Source organism: Catharus ustulatus, chromosome 3, assembly GCF_009819885.2.
Source record: "Catharus ustulatus isolate bCatUst1 chromosome 3, bCatUst1.pri.v2, whole genome shotgun sequence".
Classification (NCBI taxonomy): Eukaryota; Metazoa; Chordata; class Aves; order Passeriformes; family Turdidae; genus Catharus; species Catharus ustulatus.
The window spans coordinates 119,470,467-119,495,511 of record NC_046223.1 but is presented as its reverse complement, the minus strand read 5'-3'; the positions used below and the strand labels follow the sequence as shown (position 1 = coordinate 119,495,511).

Genomic DNA, 25,045 nt, shown 5'->3' with positions numbered 1-25,045 from the left:
GCTGTCACTTTATCATTCAGATGACATAGTCCACAAAATGTGAGGAACTATCTAATTAGCTTACACTATTCTCTGAGTTAGTTACATGAATAAAAGCATTTTAACATCAGATAGTCTTTATTTTAATATTATGTTATGGCTTAAGATGTAATATATTTGTATTACATTTATCTATTTATATAAATATTTACATAAGTGATATGGTACATAGATCTATATTTATTTATATAAGCTATATGGTACATACACAAACTGACCATTTATTATAACATTAATATATAATATATACAATACTATATAATATAAATTGCAATATTATTATGTTATATAATAATTTCTATTACAACAAAATTATATTGCTATAATATATTATTATATAGTAATAATATATATTATTAAAAAAAAACCCAGTTAAAAGGAACCACAAATTGCACTGCACCAGAATCTTTGTGATCAATAATAACTTGCAAAAACTAATACATAAATGCAAAGGCCAATAACTATATTTATTTATAACACCACAATATTGCAGAAGTGATGCAAGAGCTTAGGAAAGCCTTGGGAATAACTTGGGATCTTCACACTCCTTTTAGGCCCCAGCCTAGTGGCAAAGTGGAGTGAGGAAATTACACAATTCAATTGAAATTGGGTAAAATACATCAGGAAACCTCCTTGACCTGGATCCAAGCCTCACCTGCTGCTCTACTTCAAAGCAGCAAAATCAGTCCCTGTGAGCTGCTCTGTGGCTGACCCTACCAAGTGCCACACTCCAGGAAACACTCCTGGGAAAAGGAGGGGTTGGTTTGAATAATTTCCTCGTTTCTCTCAGTAAAACCCGGCAGGATGTGCAGATCAGATCTCCAGACTGGCGGGATTGGACACGAGGGCACGAGTTCCATCCAGGAGATTGGGTCTGCTGGAATGGCTGGGGAGCTGCTCCACTCCAGCCAAGGTGGAAGGGACCTTTCCTATCACATTTTATCTTTTTTATTTTTTTTCTGCTGGAGTCGGGATTAAATGAGCAAGACAGAATTTCTTGTTGGGACTCAGATGTTTATTAATTCTTATCTGTGTTACAGTGAGTTCAACAGCCCTTCAAGCTAACAAGCTAAAAATGGAGATGGATCTCTCTCTCTACAAGGCCTTTTAAAGCCAAACTGTCCAATTAGGAACAGACACCTAAATTATTTTTACTTTTAACCCAATAAGCAATCACCTGTGGCCCACAATGTGGATTTTCTATCCAATTACAAAATACTGCCTAGACCCATGAAGAAGAAAACCTCTGCCCTCAAACCTCCATCTTGCTTTTATATATTACAATACTCTAAACCCTTAAAATTTGATTTTTCCACCACGTGATATTACATTCTTCTATTTAAACTACCCACCCATAATCCCAGATCTATAATTTAATTTTGGAAGCCTTCTCCACGGCCTCAGGTCAAAAGCAGAGTTCTCTTGGGGATCAGTGCCTGTCAGCACAGAAAGTTTCAAACTCTCAGTTTCCAGGGTTCCAACACATTCCAAGCACTGCTGACAACTTTTACTGCCTTGAAACCAGACACAGTAAAATTTGGAATAATTTTTCCAGGATTAAAAGGACCAAAACCCCTTGGGAAGAAGTCAAGAGCTTGTCACAAGCTGTTTCACAAAACCCAACAGCGCTAGCCCTTGTTTTAGCATCACAGGGAGGAAAAAAGCTCCAGCAGCAGTTCCACTTTCACATTGCTGCAGGAAAATATCTGGTTTGCAGGAAAACACAAGATTTACAGGAAACCAGTAGTGAAAGCAGGAGCTGCTCTCCCACTGCCCGGATAAAAGGAGATGCAGCCCCCTCCAAAAGAGCCGGGGCTGGGTGGGCTGTGCTGGACTTCTCCCATCCCTGGGGCTGCTGGACATGGAAGAAGAAGAGGGCTGCTTCTGCTGCCTTTCATGGAATCATAGAGATGTTAGGGTTGGAAAACACTTCCAACATCCTCAAGCCCATTGTGGAGACCCAGGAGCCTGCTGGGAATGTAACAACCCAATTACCCTGGAAATCTTCAACTCCAGGGGCACCTCACCCTTTGGGACAGAGAAGTAGGTTTAGAAAGATTCTGCCCCAGAATCCTTCACTCTAATATGTAGATGAATCTAAGTTAAATCATCCTTTAGATCCGCCCGAATTCCAGAATGTTCTTTGCATCCTGTTCTCCCATTGGCTCCCCTGTTCCCGCTTCTCCACCCCTCATTCCTGTTGGTCCTTTCTGATTTTCCCCACCTTAGAACCAGCCCTGAGCCCTTGCACCATTGGCCCTTAGTCCCGTGCTCCTCCCCTTCACACCCCATATTTAAACCAGCTCCTGCCTTTGTCTGGGGTCTTTGTTTCTTGAGCCTTCAACGCTGGAGATCCTGGTTGGGATGCTGCACAAAGACCCTTCCTGTTATTTCTCCTGACGCCTCAATGTCTCCATCCTGAAGGTGTGTGAGTGCCTGCCTGTTGTCTGTCTGCTCGCTTGGTGACTCGTAAGTTGGAGATGACTTTTGAGATGGCGACGTCTGGGGTTTGCCCAGATCTGCACCGCTGCAGTCTAGCTCTCACCCAAGTATTTTTTTCACCGCAAACAAGGCGCCAGCAGTCTCATTTTCACACTGCTGCAGGAAAACATGATTTACGGAAAGAAGGAGCTGCTCTCCCACTGCCCCCAAAACAGGGGAAGTAGCTCCCTCCAAAAGAGGTGGGGCTGGGTGGGCTGTGCTGGATTTCTCCCAGCCCAGAAGCGGTGGGACACGAAGGGGGAAGGTGGCTGCTTCTACTGCCTTTCATGGGATCATAGAATCATTAAGGTTGGAAAAGACCTCCAACATCCTCAAGTCCATCTCTCACAAACTTTTTTTCACCTCAAAGCTGGCAGCAGCAGTTTCACTTTCACAGTACTGCAGAAAAATCTCATTTACAGGAAATCAGTCTTTGCTTGTGCCATCCCCTGATAAAAGGGAAAGCAGCTCCCTATAAAAGAGCGGGGCTGGGTGGGCTGTGCTGGAGTTCTGCAATCCCGGGAGCTGCGGGACACGGCGGGAGAAGGTCGGGCCCTGGGGATGAGCTGTGGGCTGGGAGCCGGGAGCAGCAGGGAGCGGGATCTTGTTGCTCTCCTGCCTCCTGTTGCGTGTGTTTGCCACGGCTGCGGAGATGGCAGGGCAGGAGCAGAGGGCTCTGAGGGCAGCGGGCGGGCGCTGTCTGCTCCGAGCCAGGGCTGCAGGAAGCCGCCTTTGCTGGCAGCCGCTTTGGGGGAGCTCGGGGGAGCCGTGTGCGCTGCGGGGGCTGAGCTGGGAGGGGGCCGGGCTCAGAGCTGGGGCCGGATGGCTGCGCTCCCCGCAGGGCAGAGCCATGGCACTGATGCCGGGGGTGCTCCTGGCCCCCGAACCGCTCCTTCGGGAGCAGGGCAGCTCCGTGCCCATCAGGGGCACGCACGGCACATCGTGCTCTGGCCCCAGCCCAGAGTCACTTCTTCCTTCTCCTCGCCATGCACGGAGGGTGGCATTCTCCTCTCTCCCGGTGGGAGCGGCACCACCCGGAGCGCTCTGCTCCCTGGGGACAGCCCCACAAAGGTGTCCGTGTTCCCAGAGCCCCTTTCCCGGGGGCAGGGCTGGGGAAAACACTCTCGGGGGGCTGTTCCCATCAAACGGGCTGCAGGCATTGCCACGGCAGCTCCTGCTGCCAGCCTTGCTGCTTCCCTCCTTTGCTTCCAAGGCTGAACTGGATGCCGAGTTGTGCCCTGAATGTGCTTAGTGCCTCTCTGCGGGCACTGACACGGTCGCTGGGGCTTTTTCCCTGTTCCTGCAGCAATGGGGAGCCGTGCAGGGACTGCCAAGGGTGCCTGGGGGCAGGTTCAGGCTGTGCCTGGGCTGGAGTTAATGTTGTCCAGGGCAGCCTCTGGCTCCTGAGACTGAAGCAGCGCTGGCAGTGCTGCAGTGGGAGAGGATTTGGGAGGGGACAGGGCTGGGACAAGTGGCTCAAGTGGACAAGGTGCAGCAGTGACCCTGAGGCAGCAGTTCCCTTCCTGAGCAGCTGTCCCACACTGGGGCTCTGCTGGCCAGGGAGCAGCTGGACATGTGCCCAGCGAGGGCACTTGGTGCCCAAAGTCCCTGCTGTGCTCTGCCAGCACGCCCAGCTTTCCTCTGCTGCTGCACTGCCCTTCTCTCGAGCCAGTGGCTTTTCCTGTTCTGCTGTCCCCAGGGGAGGAGAAGGGTTGGCCTCCAGTGCTGCCTGCAATGAATCTGCCGTGCTCATGGGTTGCCTTCTCCTGACTGGCTGCTCTTCTCCTTTAGGGTTTTGGGCCTTTCCTTCCTGCTGCTCTCCCTCCTGAGCTCTCCAGTGGTTCCTATCTTCTTCTGCACAGCCTGCCGTGTGCCCCAGGCCTGCCACTGCTGCTGTGCTGTGTCCCCTGAGCTGGGGCCCTGGGCTGCTGGTGTCTCCTGGAAGCCAAGGCTGGGAGAACGGGAGCATCTGCTGTGAGGTGGGTGAGGGCAATCAGAGCGCAAAGCCCTTGCTCAGATTGCCCAAATCTGCAGGGATTCCTGAGGGAAAGCTGCCCCTGAAGGCTCTGGAATGGTTCAGGAGCCCTCAGATCTCCAGCTAAGTCCAAATCCCTGGGATCAATAGCTGTGCTGGTAAGAGTGTTGTGGCTGGCCTTGGTGGGATGGAGGCTGAATGCTCAGAGGGATTTTTTGCAAGGAAAAAATGTCTCTAGTATCCAAGTGAACTGAGACTGGGACAATTTTCAAGGTTGTGTGACAGCATGAATCACCCCAAATGTTTAAAGGCCGGTGACCAGTGAAAGCACCATAACCGTTAGGATGAGAATCATGGAATGGTGGAATGGCCTGAGTTGCAAGGGACACACCAGGGTCCTGGGATAGGCAGGATGGAAAGCTTTACTGAAATCCAAAAAGCTCAGATTAACTGGCTGTCCTTGATCAACTCCATGTCTTAATGTGCTGTGCAAGGAAATTTAGGGTGACAAGCAGGACTTTTCCCTCTTGATTCTGTAGTGGCTGTGACCCATGACTGCTTCTCTCTGTAGTGTAATTTTCAAATTATGGGGCTTCCAGGCAAAGATACAAGAAAAGGAATAGCTCGCGTTTACTGGAGTATTCATGGCCATATTCATGACCATAGTCATATGCACATCCATATTCATATACATGTATATCAAGAGAAACAAACAACAACTGCAGAAGCAACAAATAAAACTAGAAACCTCATCCTATTACCATCGCTGTAATGTAGGGATGGGACTAATATTGGTCTAAAAACAATTTATTACTCTGATAGACATCAGCCCCAAAGGTCGTGAGATTTTAGAGGGGCAAGAATTTGACCATAGCTCAGAGTAGTAACAAGTTTCTTTGTTACAAGGCAATAGATAACATTCTAATCCAATGGAGAGTTGCTAAGAAGTTCATTTTGTTTTTCTAACCTATCACCTTTACTTAATTTGGCCTCACTTTGTGTACTTTTATCTAATGGGCTACTATTACACGTACACACGTATGCTTCTATTATAATATCTAAACTCTTAGCTTACCCTATGCAATTGCATTCCTGCACTACAAAACCATTCACCATCTTATCCAATAATTTTGTATGTACTTAAGCCATATTCTTGCTTATGATTATAGACATGTTGCTAATTTCTTTGGCTTACTGTGGACTTTTATTTTTACATCAATCCAAGCTTTTTCCAAGGCTGCAAATCAAACCAATTCAGTGTCTGTGGCAGTTTATCTCTTTCCATTTCCTACGCCATCCCAGCCTTGGCTCACCTGTCAGGTGGCCACCCCTTGGTGCAGTTCCAGGCACAGCCAGCAGGGGCGCTGGTGGCTCCTGGCCAGGCAGCATTGGTGCAATGATTCCTCCATGCCTGCAGGGGGCGCTGTGACGCCTCGCTGATGGCAATGGCGGCTCTGGCACAGGGGAGAGGAGAGTTGGCTTCCCCTGCACAGCTCACAGGGAGCACCACTCTCAGTGCCACTGCAGAGCTGGGATGGTGAACTGGAGTGGAGCAAAACACCTCAAAGGAGTGGGGGCTGGGTGAGGGAATCACTGCTTTGTACAGCTCATTAGTGATGGCTGGTCCTGAGGTCAGACCTGGTGGGCCTGGGGGGTGCTCCTGGCTCTGGACTCCCAAGTAGAGGAGGAGCAGAGAAGCAAGCTGCAAGCCTGGTTACAGTGCTGAAGCAAGAAAAATCCTGGAGGAGAACAAAAAAATACCACACAGCAAGAGGATGTTGGATCTGACTCGCTGTCAGACCACTGTATGGTCCCTGTATTGATCACCCCTGCTGGAGGAAAGAGCTGCCCCTGGCCCCAACCCCACACAGAATCCTGGGCCACCATTCATCCATTGTGATGTTCCTCACTTGGTGGGGGGGCCGAACAGTGACAACCGCAGACACAAACCAAAACCAACCTGGCTATGGGGATAAGAACCATCCCAGAACAGGACCCCAGCACCTTCCAGTAATTTCCCAGTGGCCTTCTGTAACTCGCCCCTGAGCAGCCTGAAGTCTACTCCCCTTAAGGCCAGTGTTAAAGGTTTGCAGGTACAGTAATTTCACGGTTATAAGCCACACCATTTTGACTAAAATTTTGGTCCAAACCTGAAGTGCAGCTTGTAATCAGGTGCGGCTTATATAAGGACAAAGAATGAAAAGTTGCTGCTTTAGTTTGGAGGACAGGTGTCTGCTGAGAAAGGCAGGAGCTTCTCTTTGAAATGGAGAATGTAAACCCCCTCATTCCAAATTATTATAAATTTGAAATTAAGGGGCTTTCAGGCAAAGATATGGGAATTAGGAATAACAGTTCTTTTCTGGGGAAATTAAAATAGAAATACAATACTACAAAGAAACAGACCTCAAACCCTGACAAAGTCAGAGTACAACCTGACACCCCATTAAGCAAGGTGTTGGCAGCAGTCCCATTCCATGGTGGCTGCATCCTCCTGCAGTGACAGATGTGGCTCAGTTGGAGCAGTGCTCCTGTACAAGATGCAGTTTCCCTCCGGAGCTCCAGTGGGGATGTGGAGAAATCCGGTTTTCCTCGGAGTCCAGTGGAGAAAGGGGCTACCTTAGTGTCCCAAAACCTCTGTTTTTATCTTGGTAAGAAATGTTGGGCCCTTCCCCCTGGCTGGAGCAACTCCCAATGGGATGCAGTAATTTTATCAGTCTCACAGTGGGACTCAATGACCATTGGCAGAAAATTACTCACTGCAGGAAGGATGGGTTGTGAAAAGATAAAGAACAATGCCAGGCGTGGTTTCAATGCATGGCCCATTAGCAGAATATCTCCCGCGGAGATAAGGATCACTGCCCCCACCCTCAACAGATGGTGATAGAATAGATACCTTTTATCACACTCTGTATTGTAACATGCGGCTTATAGTTGTGTCACCAGAGATTTTAAGCAGAGTGGCTCTGTGGAGGCTGTGGATGAGATGGCCACCAATGGGGACTTGGCTGATGAGACGGTCTGGGCTAACAAGCAGCAGATGATGTGGGGGAACCTCTCTGAGTTGGCTCCCAAAGTCCCCAGTCTCTCCTGAATGGCCACCAGGATGCCCCAGGCACAGCTGTGGGCAGGGACAACGTGGATTTTCCCCCCTGAGTGTGCCAGGAAGCAGCTCCTGGGAAGAGGCGTGAGTGGGGTGAGGGAGGGGCTGCGCTGGCAGCTGGAGCAGGAGCACAGGTCAGAGCCCGTGTGGCCGTGCTGGGCAGGAGGGAGTGTGTCTGGGGAGTGTGGGGTGCCATGGGGGAGTGGAGTGTGTGAGCACTGCCTCTGGGTGCTGGGAGCAGCAGGCTGGGCCAGGCAGAGAGCAGGGCAGCCGTGGGGCTGGGCAGAGGGTGCAGGATGCAGGCAGGGCTGTTGGGTGGGCAGAGGGGCTGTGCCAGTGCTCCAGGGAGCCAGGAATGCCCCCGGGTGTGTGCACTTCTGGATTGAGGAGTAAAGCTGGGAGGATATGGGTGACGGGGAAGGGAGCACCTTGTCCAGGGCAGGTTGTGTGGCTGAGTCTGTGTGTGCATGTGTTTCTGTGGTTGATTGTGTCTGTGTTGTCTCTGGGACACACGCTCAGCTTCAGGGTTCATCCTGCAAACAGGAAAGCAGCAGGCACATCCAGGCTGCTGGGAAGGACACCCTGGCTCTTGTGCTATCCCAGGCTGGGCTCCAGCAGCCGGGTGGGAGCAACCCCAGGGCCGCAGCTGCTGCAGAGCCTCTGCCAGGAGGCCGGGGCCTCTGACAACACCTCAGGGAAAGTCTCTTTGCTTCCTCCACAGCCATGGCTTCGCAGGAGGACGCACAAGAGGAAGATGCAAAGGCCCAGCTCCTGGCAGAGGCATTTCAGAAGGAAGGACTGGATGCTGGATACTGGCTGCCCAAAGTGTCACAGACCCTGGGAATCAAGTGCAAAGAAGCCCTGCAATATCTGGAGTATAAAGACTACCTCAAGCTGGAGTGTGAGGTACGGCACCCCTGGGAGAAAAAGGCGCTCCGGAAACTCCTGAAAATAACAGATAACAAAACAGCCTCTGAAGAGATTCAGAAGGATCACATGGAGAAGACAAAGCAGAGGCAAGAAGTGGCCAAACAAGTCCTGAATGGTCTGACAGAAATGCTCAACAGCCGCAGCCACAGCCAGGATGCACTGAGGAAGGAAGTAGAGACTCTGTGGCAAGTCATGGAGATTCCCAAAGAGTTCTGGCCATCACCAAAGGAACCCTTGGCAGATATGCTGGAGAGCATCCATAAGGAGCTGGAGCAGCAGCAGGAGATGTCAGTAGGCAGGAGGGAGAACATCCCTGACACTGAGGTGCTGAGGCGGGCGTCGGGGGGACTGGCCCTTCAGGGCATCTACAGAACCAGCAGAGCTGGAGATGTGCTGGCAACACGAGAGCAGCTCCTCAGGGTTCCTGAGGGATTCCAGCTCGCTGGTCCAGAGCAAGGATCAGTGCTTGAGAGGAGGGAGTTCTCCTCCTCTGCAGCAGAATCCAGCTTCACCAAGTCCATGGAGCAGCTGGGGTTCAGCATGAGCGTTTCTTCCAAATTTTCATTCTGGGGGGTGAATCTGGCATCGAGTGTAGATCATAGCATCTCCTCACAGTCACAGGACACCCACCAGTCCCACTCTGAGCAGAACTACTTCTGCACCACCAAGTTCCAGTACGTCCCCCTGGCCTCCTGCTACTTCCAAAGGCATCAGCTTCGCCTCTCGGATGCGGCTCTTCGGGAGCTGCAAGACATGGAACAGATTTTGGGGGCCACTGGGAAAGAAGACAACGCCACCTTTGTGAAAATGTGTGAGAGCTTCTTCAGCAGGTTTGGGTCCCACATAAACCAGGGTCCTCTTCACTTTGGGGGAATATTCTGGTGGAAGGCGTCCACAGAAGGATTCCGAGCTGAGCAGCGGGAAGAGGTGAAGCGACAAACGTCTGAAGCACTGAACAGCTTTGTCGGGGCCAGCTGGGGTGGCGTTGGGGCCAGTGTAGGAGGGAACCTGGATGTTTCCAAATCCATCTCACAGGCTTCTGTTCAGGGAAGAGCTGGAGAGAGTTCCCATATAGCCATTCAGCTCTACGCAGTCAACACAGGGGGCCCAGCAGACACAGCTTCTCTTCCTCAGTGGAAAACGGGGCTCGTGTCTGATAACACAACGTGGTGCGTTATCGACCGCGGCTTTGAGTTGATCCCAGTGTGGGACGTCATCCTGTGCAATCACTGCGGGGATTTTGAGTCTGTTGGTCAGATGTGCAGAGCCCTCAGGGATGCGTACAGAGCGCTGACAAATGAGAGCATTGGCACCATTTTTGGAGAGGAACTGGGCAGTGCAGTGCAAGAGGCCAGAGATTTCATGGAGACTGTGAAGGCCTGGGAGGTGACATTGGATGAAAAGAAGCTGCTCATGCTGATGGATCTTAAACATGATCTGAATGCAAAAACCAGGACCCACAGTGTGTGGATCAACGTGTGCCTGTCCCACAAAGCCCTGCAGGACTTCCTGGTGAACACCGTGCGGAGCTGCCAGGAGTCACCTCCAGAAAACACCGTCTCTCTCAAAGTAACGTTGAGAAGCCTCCTTGATCCTCATATCTACTCTGTCAAGGACTTCCCTGAGGCTTCTTTCATTATGCAATGGATCTTCCAGACACAGAACCCGCTTCCCAGATGTCCAGAAATCTCTGACCTTGAAGAACTCATCAAAACACTGCAGCAAATGAAGGAGCACATCTATGCTGTCACCTACGCACCAGGAAGCTCTGCTTCTTCTGTTCACGAAGCAAAGATAAAAGCCACTGTGACCAGCAGCCTCGCCATTTATTCCATTCTCCAGTCTCTGCAGGAACGGGCTGAGAAGGACATGGAACTGTTGGTGCTCTTGATTGTGACCAGCACAGGGTACCAGGTGGAAAGCAGCACTTTCCAGCACCTCCTTGGACACCCAGAAATTCAGTACATGGCCAAGGAAATGGAAGCGGCACATGAGGAGTACGTGAACCTGAAGGAGCAGGATGCCGACAGAGCTGAGGCCTCCCTTCTGCTGACGGGTCTGACTGTGACACCAGAAAGTCAAAAGCTGTCCCCTGAGCAGAAGAGGGAGCGTTTAGTTTTCATGGAAGATCACATGAAAGGCTTGTGGTCCACAGAGATAAAGAATCTCCTCCAAAAGCACAGAGCAGGCACAGACTGGGAGAGGCTGGAACAGGACTTGCATTCCTTGATCAGTGGGTGCTTGGATGACAAATGGGATCAACAGAGGATGCAGAAGATACTCAGAGACCTGGAAGACACTTTTCCAACACCTGCAACACTGAGTGAGTCCCAATGCAAGTCAGATAGCAGCCAATCCAAAGCAAATGAAGCCATTACTAACAAAGAACTCCTCCAGTTGCTCAAGCGCCTTGGGCTCGAAAGTCACTATCCTAGAAAAATGGGGATGGGAGATTTCCGCACCATCTGCAAGATATCTCTCCAGGACAGCCAGCCCAGGAAGGACAAGGAACTGCCATTATACTTCTTGCAAAAGCTGTTAACTGTGGATTACCAGGTGAGGTACCTGACTTGCTGGGATGAGAACAACCCAGGCCTTGCACACATTCCAGGAATCCAAGAGGAAAAGGGCCAAAACTCAGACTCCTTTGAAAACTTCCTTGATAACCTGATGGGAGCAGCCCCTGACTGTGTAAACAGGGACGGCCATGTGCACCCCATGGACCTGCAGATGGCCATTTTCCACTGTGCTGATAACTTCCTGAGACAGACCCTTGCAACCAAGCTGGCGTTCTGCCAACTGGCGCTACCTCTGCTACTGCCCAACCCGGGCACTTCACACATCGAGTTCCCACTCTATGCCCTCAGCCAAATCCAAAGGAGCTGGAAAGAGGCAGAGAAGTCAGGAAAGCAGGCCCAAACAAAGAGTTACAACAACAAACTCATCTTCCAGGCACAGGCTCCCATCGTGTCCTTCATCCGCATTGGCAGCTCGGCCTCCTCTTCAAAGTCTCAGCTCCTGAACGCTCTGCTGAGCAAACGCAAACACGACACTTTCTTCCACCGCCACTGCAGAGGCAGCACCAGAGAGCGCTTGCTGATGGAAGGGGTGGTGGAGATCGCCTGGTACTGCCCCCGTGGAAGCCCTGATGACACCTTTGAGAGCTGCGTGGCTTTCTGTAACCTGCATGGAGATGCCAGGGATCACGGAGCACAGCTGCAGTTCCTGCAGGACATATCTGCTGTCAATATGGCTCTTGTGTCCAATTCGGAGCAGATGGACAACAGGGGGAAAAAGCTTCTGCAGGAGCTGTGGCAGTCACAAAGGCCTTTGGTTTGTCTTCTCACAGAAAAAGAGAACATTGCAATTGGACAATCCGGCAAAACCGTAACAATAGGGATGAAGAACAGAAATGAAGCAGAACTGATGGACCAGCTGACCAAAATTATCAGGAATCTCCTGGAAGGGTCTAATCCAAGTTTCAGCCTGGAGGCCTGCGCAGACAAAGCTCGCCAGCACGGATTCGTGGTGGATGCAGATCAACCTGCGTGTGTGACAGCCAAAGCAAAGGCAAAGGAGCTGGTGGACCTTCTGAAGAAAGAGAAGCTGTGTGAGATCAAATCCCAGCTGCTGCCACTTCAAGGAAAACTGTGGTACCAGTGGTGCAAAAAGGACAAAGAACTCACTCGCCTACAGGAGAAGGGAAAAAAGAGCATTGAGCATCATCGCAGCCAAATTGAGTATGAGAAGAAAGCAATAAGAAGAAAGCAACTTGACCAAGCTTTCCCTCTCAACCCACTGATGAAATCATTCCTTGGCTTTCTCCAGGTCCAGCCAGCAGATACCAAGAAGTATTTCCTGCAGTGGATGAAGGTCTTTATGGACGAGCTGTCCTGTGGTCGCCTTGAAGAACTGAGGAGAGACTATCACAGGTTATGGACTGAAATCCAACCAGGAAAGAAAAACAAGAAAAATCCCAGGGTGAACGATCCATTGCTGAGTCAGTTGGATGCTGTCTCTGATGAAATCAATGATTCATCCATTGGCCTGGAGCACCTTCTGAGAGAAGTAGGGCAGATTTATGAAGCTCTGGAATTGATGAACTCTAAGAAATTCAATTTTGCCAAACTGCCAGAAATTGCAGCAGAACTGATGGTTTCAGGCTATCCTGTGGAGCTGATGGATGGGGACGCTTCTTACCTGCCCCTGCGCTGGGTAGGAGCAATCTTTGACAGCTTAATTGAGAGGTTGGGGGACAAACGAGTGTTTGTGCTCTCTGTGCTCGGCATCCAGAGCACAGGCAAGTCCACCCTGCTGAATGCCACGTTTGGTCTGCAGTTCAATGTCAGCGCAGGGAGATGCACCCGTGGAGCCTTCATGCAGCTCATCCCAGTGGGCCAGGAGCTGCAGCAAGACTTGGGCTTTGATTTTGTGCTTGTGGTTGACACAGAGGGACTCCGTGCCATTGAGATGGCCAATAAACAGTCCCTGAACCATGACAATGAGCTGGCCACCTTTGTCATTGGTGTTGGCAACTTGACTGTGATCAATATCTTTGGAGAAAATCCATCAGAAATGCAAGATGTTCTCCAGATCGCTGTGCAGGCTTTCCTGAGGATGAAGAAAGTCCATCTTTCCCCAAGTTGCTTCTTTGTGCACCAAAACGTGGGAGAAGCAACTGCCAAGGAGCAGAACATGGAAGGACAAAGGCGTTTGCAGGAAAAGCTTGATGAAATGACCAGGGTAGCTGCCCAGCAGGAATTCTGTGACATCTCCTCCTTCAGCGATGTCATTGGCTTTGATGTGAAGACCCACATTCATTACTTTGCTCACCTGTGGGAAGGAAACCCCCCAATGGCACCACCCAACCCCACCTACAGCCAGAATGTCCAGCAGCTCAAGAGCAAAATCCTCCAGGCTGCCAAGCAGCAGTCACAGCGCAGCATTTTGAGGCTCTCGAGCCTGAAAGATCGTATTGGTGACCTCTGGAACGCTTTGGTGAATGAAAACTTTGTTTTCAGCTTCAAGAATTCCCTGGAGATTGCTGCATACAGGAAACTGGAAAGTGCTTTTAGTCAGTGGACCTGGAGGCTGAGGAGTCACTTCTTAGATGTACAGGTGAGACTGAACAATAAAATTCGGAATGGGGACTTGCAGAATGTCACCAGGGAGCACCTTGAAGGGCTGGTGCAAGAGACAAGTGATGCCATTGAGAAAGAAGTGGAAAAGTATTTCAGGGAAGACAAAGACCGTGAGACACTGGTCCAGTGGAAATCAAGTACAGAGCTGAAGCTGAAAGAACTAAAAGAGACTCTTCTTCATGAAACAAAAAAGAAATGTGGGAATCTTACTGAGCTACAGAAGGAGCAGAGGAAACTGGATGCAAGGAAGTTGGAATATCAAGATGAGCTCCTGAGAAGGAGTAGGGAGCTGGCTGTGACTCTGAAAGGGAAGAGCCTCAGTGAGAGAGAACTGAAGGACAACTTTACTCTTGTCTGGAACCAGTGGATTGCTGAAGTCTCCCGTGCTGCTCCTCCACCAGAATGGGTAGATATCGATGCAGATATTGAAGATGTCCTTCTAGAGCACTTTAAGGAGCCAGGTTTCCATGCACGGATCAGGTCATTTCCCAAATGCAGAGGATTTTCTTTTGACATAGAGAAACACATCACAAAGAAAAAGTTACTAGGCTTTTTCCCAGAACTCAGGAGCATTTCCAATGCTGATATGATCAACTTCCAACACATCACAGATGACATCATAGCACGTGTGAAGGCAAACATTGATAAGAAGGAGGCGGAGAAACGGGATTACAGTCGAAATTTTATTCATGAAATACTCAATGAAGTACAGAAAGGTGTTGACTCTGTCCCCAGCAATGCAAAATGTACTTTTAACAGAGAGTACATGATAGATTTGTCTCTGTATCTGTGCAAAATGGCAGCAGAAAGGTTTAAAGCCATGCACGAAGCATTCCAAGAGGCAAATGACCCAGTTGTGTACCTGAACCGCAAAAGAGAAGACTTCTTCCAATGTTTCCAGATTTCCTGCCAAGGAGCCACTTCAATCACAACTTTTGTTGTTTTTCTTTGTGACAAGATTGAACCAGCTCTTAGCCGGGCAGTCTTTGAGAGGACAGCTAGAGACATTGCTGAGGACATGAAAAACAAATTCCCAGACTTCAAGAGCAACAGAGCCAATTTGGAAGTCTGCATCCTGAGATACCTGGCAGAACAAGAAAATTTTGAGTATTTCAAGCAGTACCTTACCTCTCCAAAACAGTTTTTTCAGAGTTACATTGAGAGACGAGTTAAGAGTCATTGTTTAGATGGGAGTAGCAGGCTGAGGATGTTTTTAGAGTCTTCCCTTGAATCTCTCTATGGAAACATCCTGTCAGCTGTTTCTTTATCAACCCAAATTGTCAAAGACAAAAAAGACAGAGAAGACAAAATCTCTCTTTGGCTGGATGAATTTTGTGGGGAACTGGCAGAGGTGATCAACTTGCCCAGAAGTGAGCTGAAGGGCATCGAGCACCAGGAGGTCACAGACATTGAGTTCCTGAGCAGTGCCATGGCAAAATCTCTTATTGACCTCAGGGACAGGCTCATAAAAGAGTTGGCTGATGCTGACATGAGCTCATTTTCAAGACAGCCTCACACCATCCTGGCAGAGCATTTCTCGGGGTGCTGGCAGCAGTGTCCCTTTTGTGGGGCTGTCTGCACAAACACCATGCAGAACCATGATGGAGACCATCAGCTGGTCTTCCATCGCCCACAAGCTTTGACAGGATTCAAATGGTATGGGACAGATCACTTCGTCATTGATATTTGTTCCAGCTCTGTTGCAAGTGACTGCAGCTTCAGATTTCATGATTACCAGCCATGGACACCTTACAGAACATACCGTAATGCTGGACCTCCTGTTTCCACGTGGAGAATTCTTCCGGATTCATCCATGCAGGCGTACTGGAAATGGTTTGTGTCCCATTTCAGGACACAGCTGGAAGCCTTGTACAGTCAGAAATTTCAGGGCAAAGGAGAAATCCCTTATGCGTGGCACAGAATTACCAAGCAGGAAGCACTGTCTGAGCTGGAGCGGTGTTAGGCCACATCCATGGGAAGGAAGAACCACAGTGGCTTTGCAGCTTAGGAGAACTTTGTACCAGGCTCTCCACAAAATGCAGTTACAATAACAACGTTCTCATACCCAAAGAGGACAGTGGTATCCAATTTTTCCCAAATTTGGTGAAATGAGGTGCATTGCTGCAGCCACCTCTCTGCAATTCCCTCACTTCATGAGAAACCCAGAATCCTCCTGCCTGCCTGCCACAAACATTTCCTTCTGCTTTGTCCTAGAGCCAAACCAAACCCCTCCTTGGGGTGATCAGCCTTGTGGCCAAGCCTGAGCCCAAGGGCAAAGGCAGCACTCAAAGCACCCCTTGGCTCAGCTGCTGTGAGACAAGAAGGGACTGTTGGAGTGTTAAAACAGAGGCCTCTCAAAGTCCCTCAGAGAGAGAACAGTATGTAGGAATTGAATTCAAGTCTTTAGAGAAATAAGCCACACAGACACGAAGTAGAGGTGTAATCTTTAGTTTTAACTAAGTAGAAATATTATTAAGTTGTGTAGACGTGAAGTAAAAGTATAAATCTTAGTTTTAAGTAAGTAAATATATGTTTTAAGTGTCTTAAAGAGCAAAATCCTTAGAAACTTTGAAAAAACAACGTACAAAAACAAGCTTCAGTGACAGCTCAAAACTATTGTTTTAGACATAATAAAAACATAGTAAGGATATTACCTACATTTTTCAGATAGAACAGATAGGATATATACACAAATTTTATATAAACTTTTGTATTATGGAAACAGAAACCTAACAGGTCTATAAGAAATGCTACAGGTTCATGTTTTTAGCTCTTAGGTAATTTGTAAATAAAAATCTGTGCATTGGGGAGAGGCTCCCTCTCTTGCTCTTTCTCTTCCTCCACCATCATCATCATCACTACCACCACATGAAAGAAGATGATGAAGAAGAAGAGGAGAACAGAAGAAGAATGACCAGGGAGCATCTGACTCTCCTCAGGACTCTGTTTTAGACTGCAGCTTCTGCCTCTGCTTGAGACTCTGTACCAGGCCACAGCTTCTACCTCTACCCAGGATTCTATACCAGAGAACTGCTGCTCCTGCCTCTGCCCAGGACTGTGCACCAGAGAGCTGCTTCTGCTTTAATTGGGACTGTATGGTCAATGAAATAAATGGGCCAGGAGACCAGCTCCTTTTCAAGGCCTTTATTAAGGACAGCTTTGGGTATGGAGCCCAAGGGCTCACACACACCACCTCTGCTCCCTGCTCCCAGCGGACAATGCTGAGGAGGAGGTGCACAGCTTTATCTCTCAGAAGAGCTGGACCTTCCTTCCTCACAGGAGACCTCAGGAAGACATCTGCTGGCTTGTGGTCTGGGTGTGTCATGCCAGCTGAGTGCTATTAAGTTGTGTCGACATGGTAAAGAAACTCTGGTTAGTGATTTCTTCTTCTGCACTATTTTCTCAACCTAGGGGTACCATTCTTAGTCTTGCATGTTATGTTGGCTCATTGTTTTTAGGGGTTTTTACCACTGAATGGTGCCCCATGAGCCTTTGCTGTCACACACCGTTTTAGAGGGAGTAGTGGAGTTGGGTGTGGATACAAGGGTAGCTACTGGGATGGGGGAAGGGACAAACAGCTAGGAACATTAACAATTTACAAAGACATAGAACATTAACAATAAATAGTCAACACAAACAATTCTAGTCAAGTGGGGAGACATACATCAACACAAACATCAGCAACAGTTCATTTATAGCAACTCCCCCCTCTAAAACTTTTATCAGGCTTAAGCCCACATCAATCATTTAAATCAATCTGTTTCTTCATAAACTTGGTATAGTTTTTGAAGTCTCTGATATTTCTTATAAACTTCTTTGGCTGTTTCTGAGTTCTGGTTCCCTTCTTGTTTTTCTTTTTTTTTAAACAGGTTTCTTTTCAGAGTAGATCCACTTTTCTTTGATAGGACATTCTCCCAGCAATTTTTTGTTTACAATTCCCTGTATTTTCCTATAGCCAATAGTTTTTACTGTCCTCAACACAAGTTGTTAGCTGTAAAAAATTGGCACAATTAGGGCTGGGGTTAGAGTGGGTTCTGAGGATGGCTATCTGGGAGTCTCCTGCATACAATGGATAGTAACATTTATCACACAATGTAGTTCCTTCTCTTTGAATGCCCATCACTAGGAGGGTTAATACAAACAGGGGTCCGGTACAGGGCACTTTCCCACACATGTCTCCCCCCTTTTTTAATCGCATTCAAAGGATCAACGACTCTATGTGGCAAAAGTTTACCCTGATCCTATCTTTCCCCCTGCTGCAATGTTCTTACTGTCTACTATTATACTTCTTATTAGAGGAGTTCACTTTCCCTTTTTGTATCAGCTTTATTCCTGCTGTCTTTAGGGTCTGATTGCTAGATGTGTGGGAGAATGTTCTATCTTTTCCAGAATTTAGGATCTGTAACAAGAAATACCAGCAGTTAAAAACGTACCATCTAATACTTTGCAGTTAATGATAGAAATAACTTAAAACTTTAAAAAGGCATACATCCTAGTAAGTTAAATAAATATATGATAAACACTCAATAGATTTCTTTATGGCTCCTAATATAAATCATTTAAAAACTTGAAAAAGGCATACATACTAATAAGTTAAATCTTTCTTAACTATATTATAAACATTCGATAGATTTCTTTATGGCTACTAACATAGATTACTGTAAACTTTAAAAATGCATGCATCCTCTGTAAATACATTATAAACTCTTGATAGATATCTTTATGGCTCGTTGGTCAAATTTTGTTTACTTAGAAAATCTTTCACATGGTTTCTTTCTCAGTATTAATTTGTTATCTGTCACTTTGGTTGACGTCCGTTAAGTGGGAACAGAAGTTCGTTCAGTAGATGCAGAGACTGGTCCCTTCACTCTAGAGATGTGAGTCCATCCTGTTTTCTGTGTTTGGACAACCATTTCTGTGGTTACTAGAAATTGGAAGGGACCTTCCCATTTTGGGATTAATGGTTGCTCTTTCCAGGCCTTGATTAAAACCCAGTCCCCAGGTTAGAATTTGTGGATCTTGAAATCAATAGGTATAGTCTGGGGGAGATAGCCTTTCTTTCTTAATTCTTCTAAGGTGCTTGTTATAACTTGTATGTATCTCTTTACACTTTGCTCTCCTTCTTTGTACGTTCTGGTGTTACCTGAGGTGGTTAAGAAGGGTAAGCCAAACATCAGTTCCTAGGGAGAAACTCCTATGTCTGCCCTTGGTTTTGTCCTTACTCTCATTAAGGCTAGGGGAAGGCACTTAAACCAATTCATCTTTGTTTCTTGTATTATTTTCGTGAGAGCCATTTTTCAATGCTTGGTTCATTCTTTCAACCCTTCCAGAACTCTGTGGTCTCCAGGGGGTATGGAGCTTCCATGCAATATTTAAAAGCATTTGTCATTTAATGTAAAAGTTTTGCTGTAAAATGTGGACCTCTATCCAAGTCAATAGTATTTATTATCCCATATCTTGGTACAATTTGCTCTAATAAGATCCTACTGACCACCTCTGCTGTTGCTTTCATGGTTGGATATGCCTCAACCCAATCCATTAAAAGGTCTACTATTACCAATAGATATTTAAACCTTTGTACTCAGGGTAACTCTGTAAAGTCTATTTGTATATTTTGAAAGGGTCTTATTGCCAATTCTTCTCCCTCTTGGGCAGTCGTCACATTATTTTTTAATTTATTCTTTGACAAATCATGCACTCCCATGTTATGGTTTTAGCAATTTCAAATACTCCAATACACACATATGTTCTCCTAAAATGATCATACAAAGCCTGTGTTCCCCAATGAGTTGAGGCATGCAGGTTTTCTAGTATTTTTCTTGCCAATGCTTTATTTAGTATTTGCCTTCCGTCGGGCATTTTCCATTCCCCCTTGCTATTTTTAATAGCAGCATGTTTTTGTAATTCTTCTTGCTCTTTTTCACTAAATATCAGTATATCCTCATCTGTTTTGTCTCCATCTTCTTTGCCTTCCACCTCCCTTAACTGAAGGACCTTTTCTGTCTCTTCCATAGCAGCTCTCTTGGCTAACTGGTCTGCCAGGTTATTCCCTTCTATTTGAGTCCCCTTCTTGGTGTCCCTTCACATGTACCACTGCTATTTCCAGTGGACCTCAGGGCCTCCAGCACTGCTTTAACTAGTCCCTCATGGATCAATGTATTTCCCTTTGAATTAGTAAATCCTCTTTCAGTTCAGATTTTTCCAAATGTGTGTACAACTCCGTAAGCGTATCTTGAGTCTGTATAAATAGTTCCACTTTTGTAATTTAGCCATTTAAATCCTTTTAATAGAGCATAGATCTCACAACACTGTGTGGACCAATTAGCAGGAAGTTTTCCTTTTTCTACTACAGTCATATTTTGTCTGTCAACAATTGCATATCCTGATACTCTTTTTCCATCTATGACCCTTGATGAGCGATCTAGAAAGAAGATCTCCCCTCCAATCAATGGGTATTCCAAAAGGTCTTCTCTAACTTTTGTTTGTAAATCTATGGTTTCCAGACACCAGTGTTCTAATTCTTCTTCTGGTTCACCATATAAGAATTGTGCTGGATTTTTTGGCTCTTGTGGTGGCCAAATCCAAATTTTCATTGTCATTCAAAATCAGTTCATATTTTAGGAGTCTGCTATCTGAGATCCATTGGCTAGTTCTTTTATTCAATATGCTTTTTATTCAATATGCTTTTAAGGACACGTGGAGTGTACACTTTGATTTTGTTTCCAAAGGTCCACTTTGGAAATTTTCTTCTACTAAGGTCACTGCGGCGGCTGCTGCTGCCTGGAGACAGCTCAGCAATCCCCTAATGCCTGGGTCTGATAAGTTTGGACACATAGGCTATAGGTTTCTGAACTCCACATTGCTCCTGTACAATGACTCCATAAGCCACTCCTTCTTTGAGATTAACAAATAGTTCAAATAACCCATCCAAATCACGTAAACTTAATACTGGAACAGGCGTTAATTTTTCTTTCAGTTCAGTCAATTTTCTTTTATCTTTTTCATTCCAATCCATGGGTTCATCTTTTATTAACTTGTCATATAAAAATTTAACTGATTTTGTATGACCATCTATCCATAATTTACAGTAGCCAATTAACCCTAATAATTTCCTTATATCTGTTTTGGTTTTTGGTGCTGGCAATGACAATATCCCTTGAACTCTACTTGGTTCTAACTTTTTGTATCCTTTTCCAATTAGATGTCCTAAATATTTCACTTCTGGTTCCACAAATTGTAATTTCTTTTTGGACACCATTAGGCTCTTATCCCCTAAGAAGTTCAATAATTTGACTGTGGTCTTTTGGACATCTTCCTTTAATTCTCCTGAAACTATTAAATCATCCACATATTGCAGAACCTGTGTTTGTCCACTTGGTGCAAATTGCTTTATTAATACTTCCAGGGCTTGACTAAATAAATTAGGTGATGCTGTAAATCCCTGTGGTGACCTGGTCCATTGTAATTGTTGCTTTCTCCCAGTGTCTTCATCTTGCCCTGCAAAGGCAAACCACCCTCTACTTTCCTTTTCCAAAGGACAGGACCAAAAAGCATCCTTCAAGTCAATTACACTGAACCATGCATGCTTTGATGATACTTTGCTCAACAAGTTATATTGATTGGCTACCACTGGAAAATAAGTGATTGTTTATTTACTCCTCTTGTACGAGTCTATACCTACCATTTTTTTTTTTTTTACTGGCAATATTGGGGTCTTATGTGGAGACATACACGGTGCTGAAATTCCACCTTCAATTAAACTCTTAATTACTGGTATTAACCTTTGTTTTCCATCTGCAGAAGGATGGTATTGCCTGACCCTTATTGGTGGTATATTGGTATATTTCATCCTAATTTTTATGGCAGGGTTGTGGGGGTTATTACTCTTTCCCTCGGTGGAGAATTTTTCTCATTATCATGCTAAGGAAGCCAGCTGGGGCAGGTCCCTTAGCTTGTAATTGCTCAAGACAACAGGGATGGGTGGTGGGGTTTGAGGAGCTGGGGCGGATGCTTGGTTGTTTTCTTCCTTCTGGGGGAAAGTCTCTCGCCGGTCAGAACGCCAAGGAGAGAGGTTTCTCTGTGGTTGGATTTCCCCTGCACCGCTACAGCCTCCTGCTTCTGGGAACAGCGCTGATAACCAGGACCAAACGGTGAGCGGAGTCTTCCTTCACCCTTCTCCCACCTGGGACATGGCCCTGTCGCTGCTGCCTCACCTCCCTGCTTCTGCTGCTGCTGCCACGGCTGCGAGGGGTCCACCCCACTCTCCACCGGGATCGTGTAGAGGAGAAGAGTGTGACTGGAAAAGGGACTGGGACTGAGTTTTATTCTGTTTTTGTTGCTGATTTTTCATAGCTGACGTTGTTCTTGTTTTGTCTTGTAGATATATCAATAAAGAACTGTTATTCCTAAACCCATACCTTTGCCTGAGAGCCCATTAATTTCCAAATTATAATAAATTGGAGGGAGAGAATTTTCACTCTCCATTTTAGGAAAAGCTCCTGCTTTTTTTTCCTGGCAGTACCTGATCCCTAAACTAGGACAGGGAGGAATATTCAACAATCCATGGCCTCCTTCTTCTGCCCACACTCTTGGATCTATACCTTTTTCAACTTTTTCTTTTAACATCATTATTTTAGCTACCATACGCCCTCCTTCTGTTACCACACCTATATTCAATTGCACTTGTAAATCTCGGCCTAAAACATTGCTTTCTAGTCCCGGCATGTACAACAGGTCTGCATGCCCTTCCCTAAAGTTCCCTTTTATTTGCACCCTTTCTGTAATAAATACTTCAAAAAGATTATTCTCAGCATCTTTAATTTTACATTTTCGCTCACTTAATTTACATCCTTCCGGTATTTCTTTAACACTCATTCTATCTGCTCCAGTGTCCACTAAAAATTCATAATCTTTGCTCTGAGGGCCAATGTCTAAGTTTACCAGGGGCTCATTCAGATGTTCAGTTTTCTTTCTCAGAGTATAGAGCCCCTGACACCCCTAATCTTCCCCTTTTAAGATCTTCTCCAAAGCATCCTACTCTTTTTCCGTTGCTTCATCCCATTCCCTTTTTCTGCAGTATCTTTTTATATGACCTCTTCCATTACAATAGTAGCAAACAAGAACTGTTCCTGATGTTTTCCTGCCCCTGCCTAGTTCTTTCTCTTCTTCTACTTTTCCTTTTGGTTTGCTTCTTCCAGTCTCCCTTGGCTCAATTTTTCTAGCCCCTGTTGGTTCGCTTTTTCCAGTTCCCACGCTCTCTCTCACAATCATGCCACCATGATTTTCGCCTTCATCTTAGTCTTTTCTTCCTCTCTCCTTAGATATACTTTTTGTGCCTCTCATAACAACTCATTCAAACCCTTTTCTTGTCAATTGTCCCACTTTTCTAATTTCCTCCTGATATCTACCCAAGCTTTAGTTACAAATTGAATTTTTATTAACACTTGTCCTTCTGGACTCTCTGGGTCCACACTAGAATACAGCTGAAAGTTTCTTTTTAATCTTTCCAGTCATACACTTGGTGACTCGTCCTTTTCCTGTTGACTCTCAAATGCTAATTTGGCATTGCTAGCTCTGAGGACTACCTCTCGTATCCCTCTTATAATGAAAGTTCTGTACTCCCTCATATTTCTCCTCCCATCGTCTTCATTTGGATCCCAGTATGGTGGATTTTGTGGTATTTTTTCCTCTCCCCTAAGACCATTCTCATTGCCACAGTCCAAATTAATTGAATTTCCTCTGGAGAAAAGAGTATACCTAAAATTGAACTTAATTCCTCCCATGTGTATATATTAGGACCCAAGAACGGATCCAGTTGCTATGATAGTTCTATTGGGTCCTCTAATAAACTTTTTATCTCTTTCTTAAAACTCCTCACCTCTGAGGCAGTCAATGGTGTTTTAACCAAGCCTGTGCCTCCTCTAGCACCTCCCATGGGTACTTACCTCAAAGGTAACATCCATTTGGATTTTCTCTCCTCATCCTGACATCTTCTGGTCTGATATCTGGTCTTATAGCTGTGACCTTTTAGGTCACCATCTAGCATACCTGACATTTCTTCCTCGATACAAGGAGGAGCTCTTTGGGAGTTATTGGGGGCAGAGATGGGAATAGGAATACCTTGGGATGTTAGGGGTTGGAGGGACAGAGTTGAATTACAGAGGTAGGGGGAGAGAGTGCCAAGGCATCTGTGGGAACCTGAAGAGCTGGAAGGGGACCTGGGAGAATGGGAGGTGACACTTGGGAATTAGGAAGTGAAAAGAGGTGTACAGGGGAAATAAGAGAAGTATGTTCTGGAGACGTAAACAATGGTGGAGATGATACAGTTGAGGTAGTAGAGGTTAAAATAGGGTAAACCGTTAAGGTTGTATGTTGGGCTGGAGGAGATAGCCCTGACAAAGGAGGGAGTCGGTGGGAGGCAATCAAAGGGATCCAACCCCTTTCCACATGTTGTCTCATTTTCTGCCTCTTGCTCCTTGGACACTTTATACACTTCACTTTATTATCCTTCTCCACATGTTCTAACCAATAAGCTGCCTATTTTATTTCCTCTGTATCTAATACTCTTGTTAAATAAACATGCTTATTTAAGGCTACTTGTAACCATTTTTCTTTAGACCCGTACCATGGCCAATAAACAGGTCCCTCTGAAATACTTTCCTTAGGCCAAATTTCCGTACAGTATTCTACCATTTTTATTTTGTCCAAATCTCTTCTATCCCAATCATCTAAGATTTCCCCCAAGGGGCTATCTGTAAGAATATTCTTAAACGAGGTCTTTCTCTTCCTTAACATTCCTGCACTTTTCCCTGCACACTGTCCCATAATCAGAATAGAAACAAAAGCTCAAACCCCAGAAAATCACAGAACAAATTAATATTTTACTTAGGTAGCAATAACACAAAATGCAAAGATAATATAAACAAAGTAGTGTAAATGTTTGTAATAATAGAAATAAAATAGTGTAAGAAACAAAATAAAAGTATATGGCTGTTTAAAGAAATAGTGTGGGAAACAAAATAAAGACATTTATTTATTAATAAATAAAGCTAACAGTTTCAAAATAAAATATCGTGGGAGATAAAATAAATAGGAGATAGTGTAGGAATAAAAAAAATGGTGGTTTCAAGAAATAAAAATGACAGACATATAAACTATGTAAGAAATGAAACAAAGATGGCAGTTCTCAAACAAAATACTATGAGAAATAAAATGGCAGGTTCCTAAATTAAATAAGGTATGAAACAGAAATCTCAGTTTACATGATAAAATGACAATCTTTTAAGTAAAACAAACTACTGTGGAACCAAATCCTCCATCTCGATCCAACTAATCAAGAGCGCCCTCTTACAGTCGGTGGCCTTCTTACCAGGGTCACCG

General features: G+C 46.0%; 2 protein-coding genes across 2 annotated transcripts in view; both read left to right on the top strand.

The window, feature by feature from the left end:
* The first annotated feature begins 1,910 nt into the window (after nucleotides 1–1,910).
* On the top strand, nucleotides 1,911–22,027 carry LOC116994222 (interferon-induced very large GTPase 1-like). Its single transcript, XM_033055758.1, has 2 exons — nucleotides 1,911–2,463; nucleotides 8,317–22,027. The coding sequence occupies exon 2, from the start codon at nucleotides 8,319–8,321 to the stop codon at nucleotides 15,627–15,629; it is 7,311 nt and encodes a 2,436-aa protein (XP_032911649.1). The 5' UTR covers nucleotides 1,911–2,463; nucleotides 8,317–8,318; the 3' UTR covers nucleotides 15,630–22,027.
* Nucleotides 4,459–25,045, top strand: part of LOC116994219 (interferon-induced very large GTPase 1-like) — a 122,918-nt gene continuing 102,331 nt past the window's right edge. The window contains exon 1 of the mRNA XM_033055751.1: nucleotides 4,459–4,499. The gene's annotated coding sequence lies outside the window, so the exon portion shown is untranslated. The remainder of the gene's footprint in view (nucleotides 4,500–25,045) is intronic.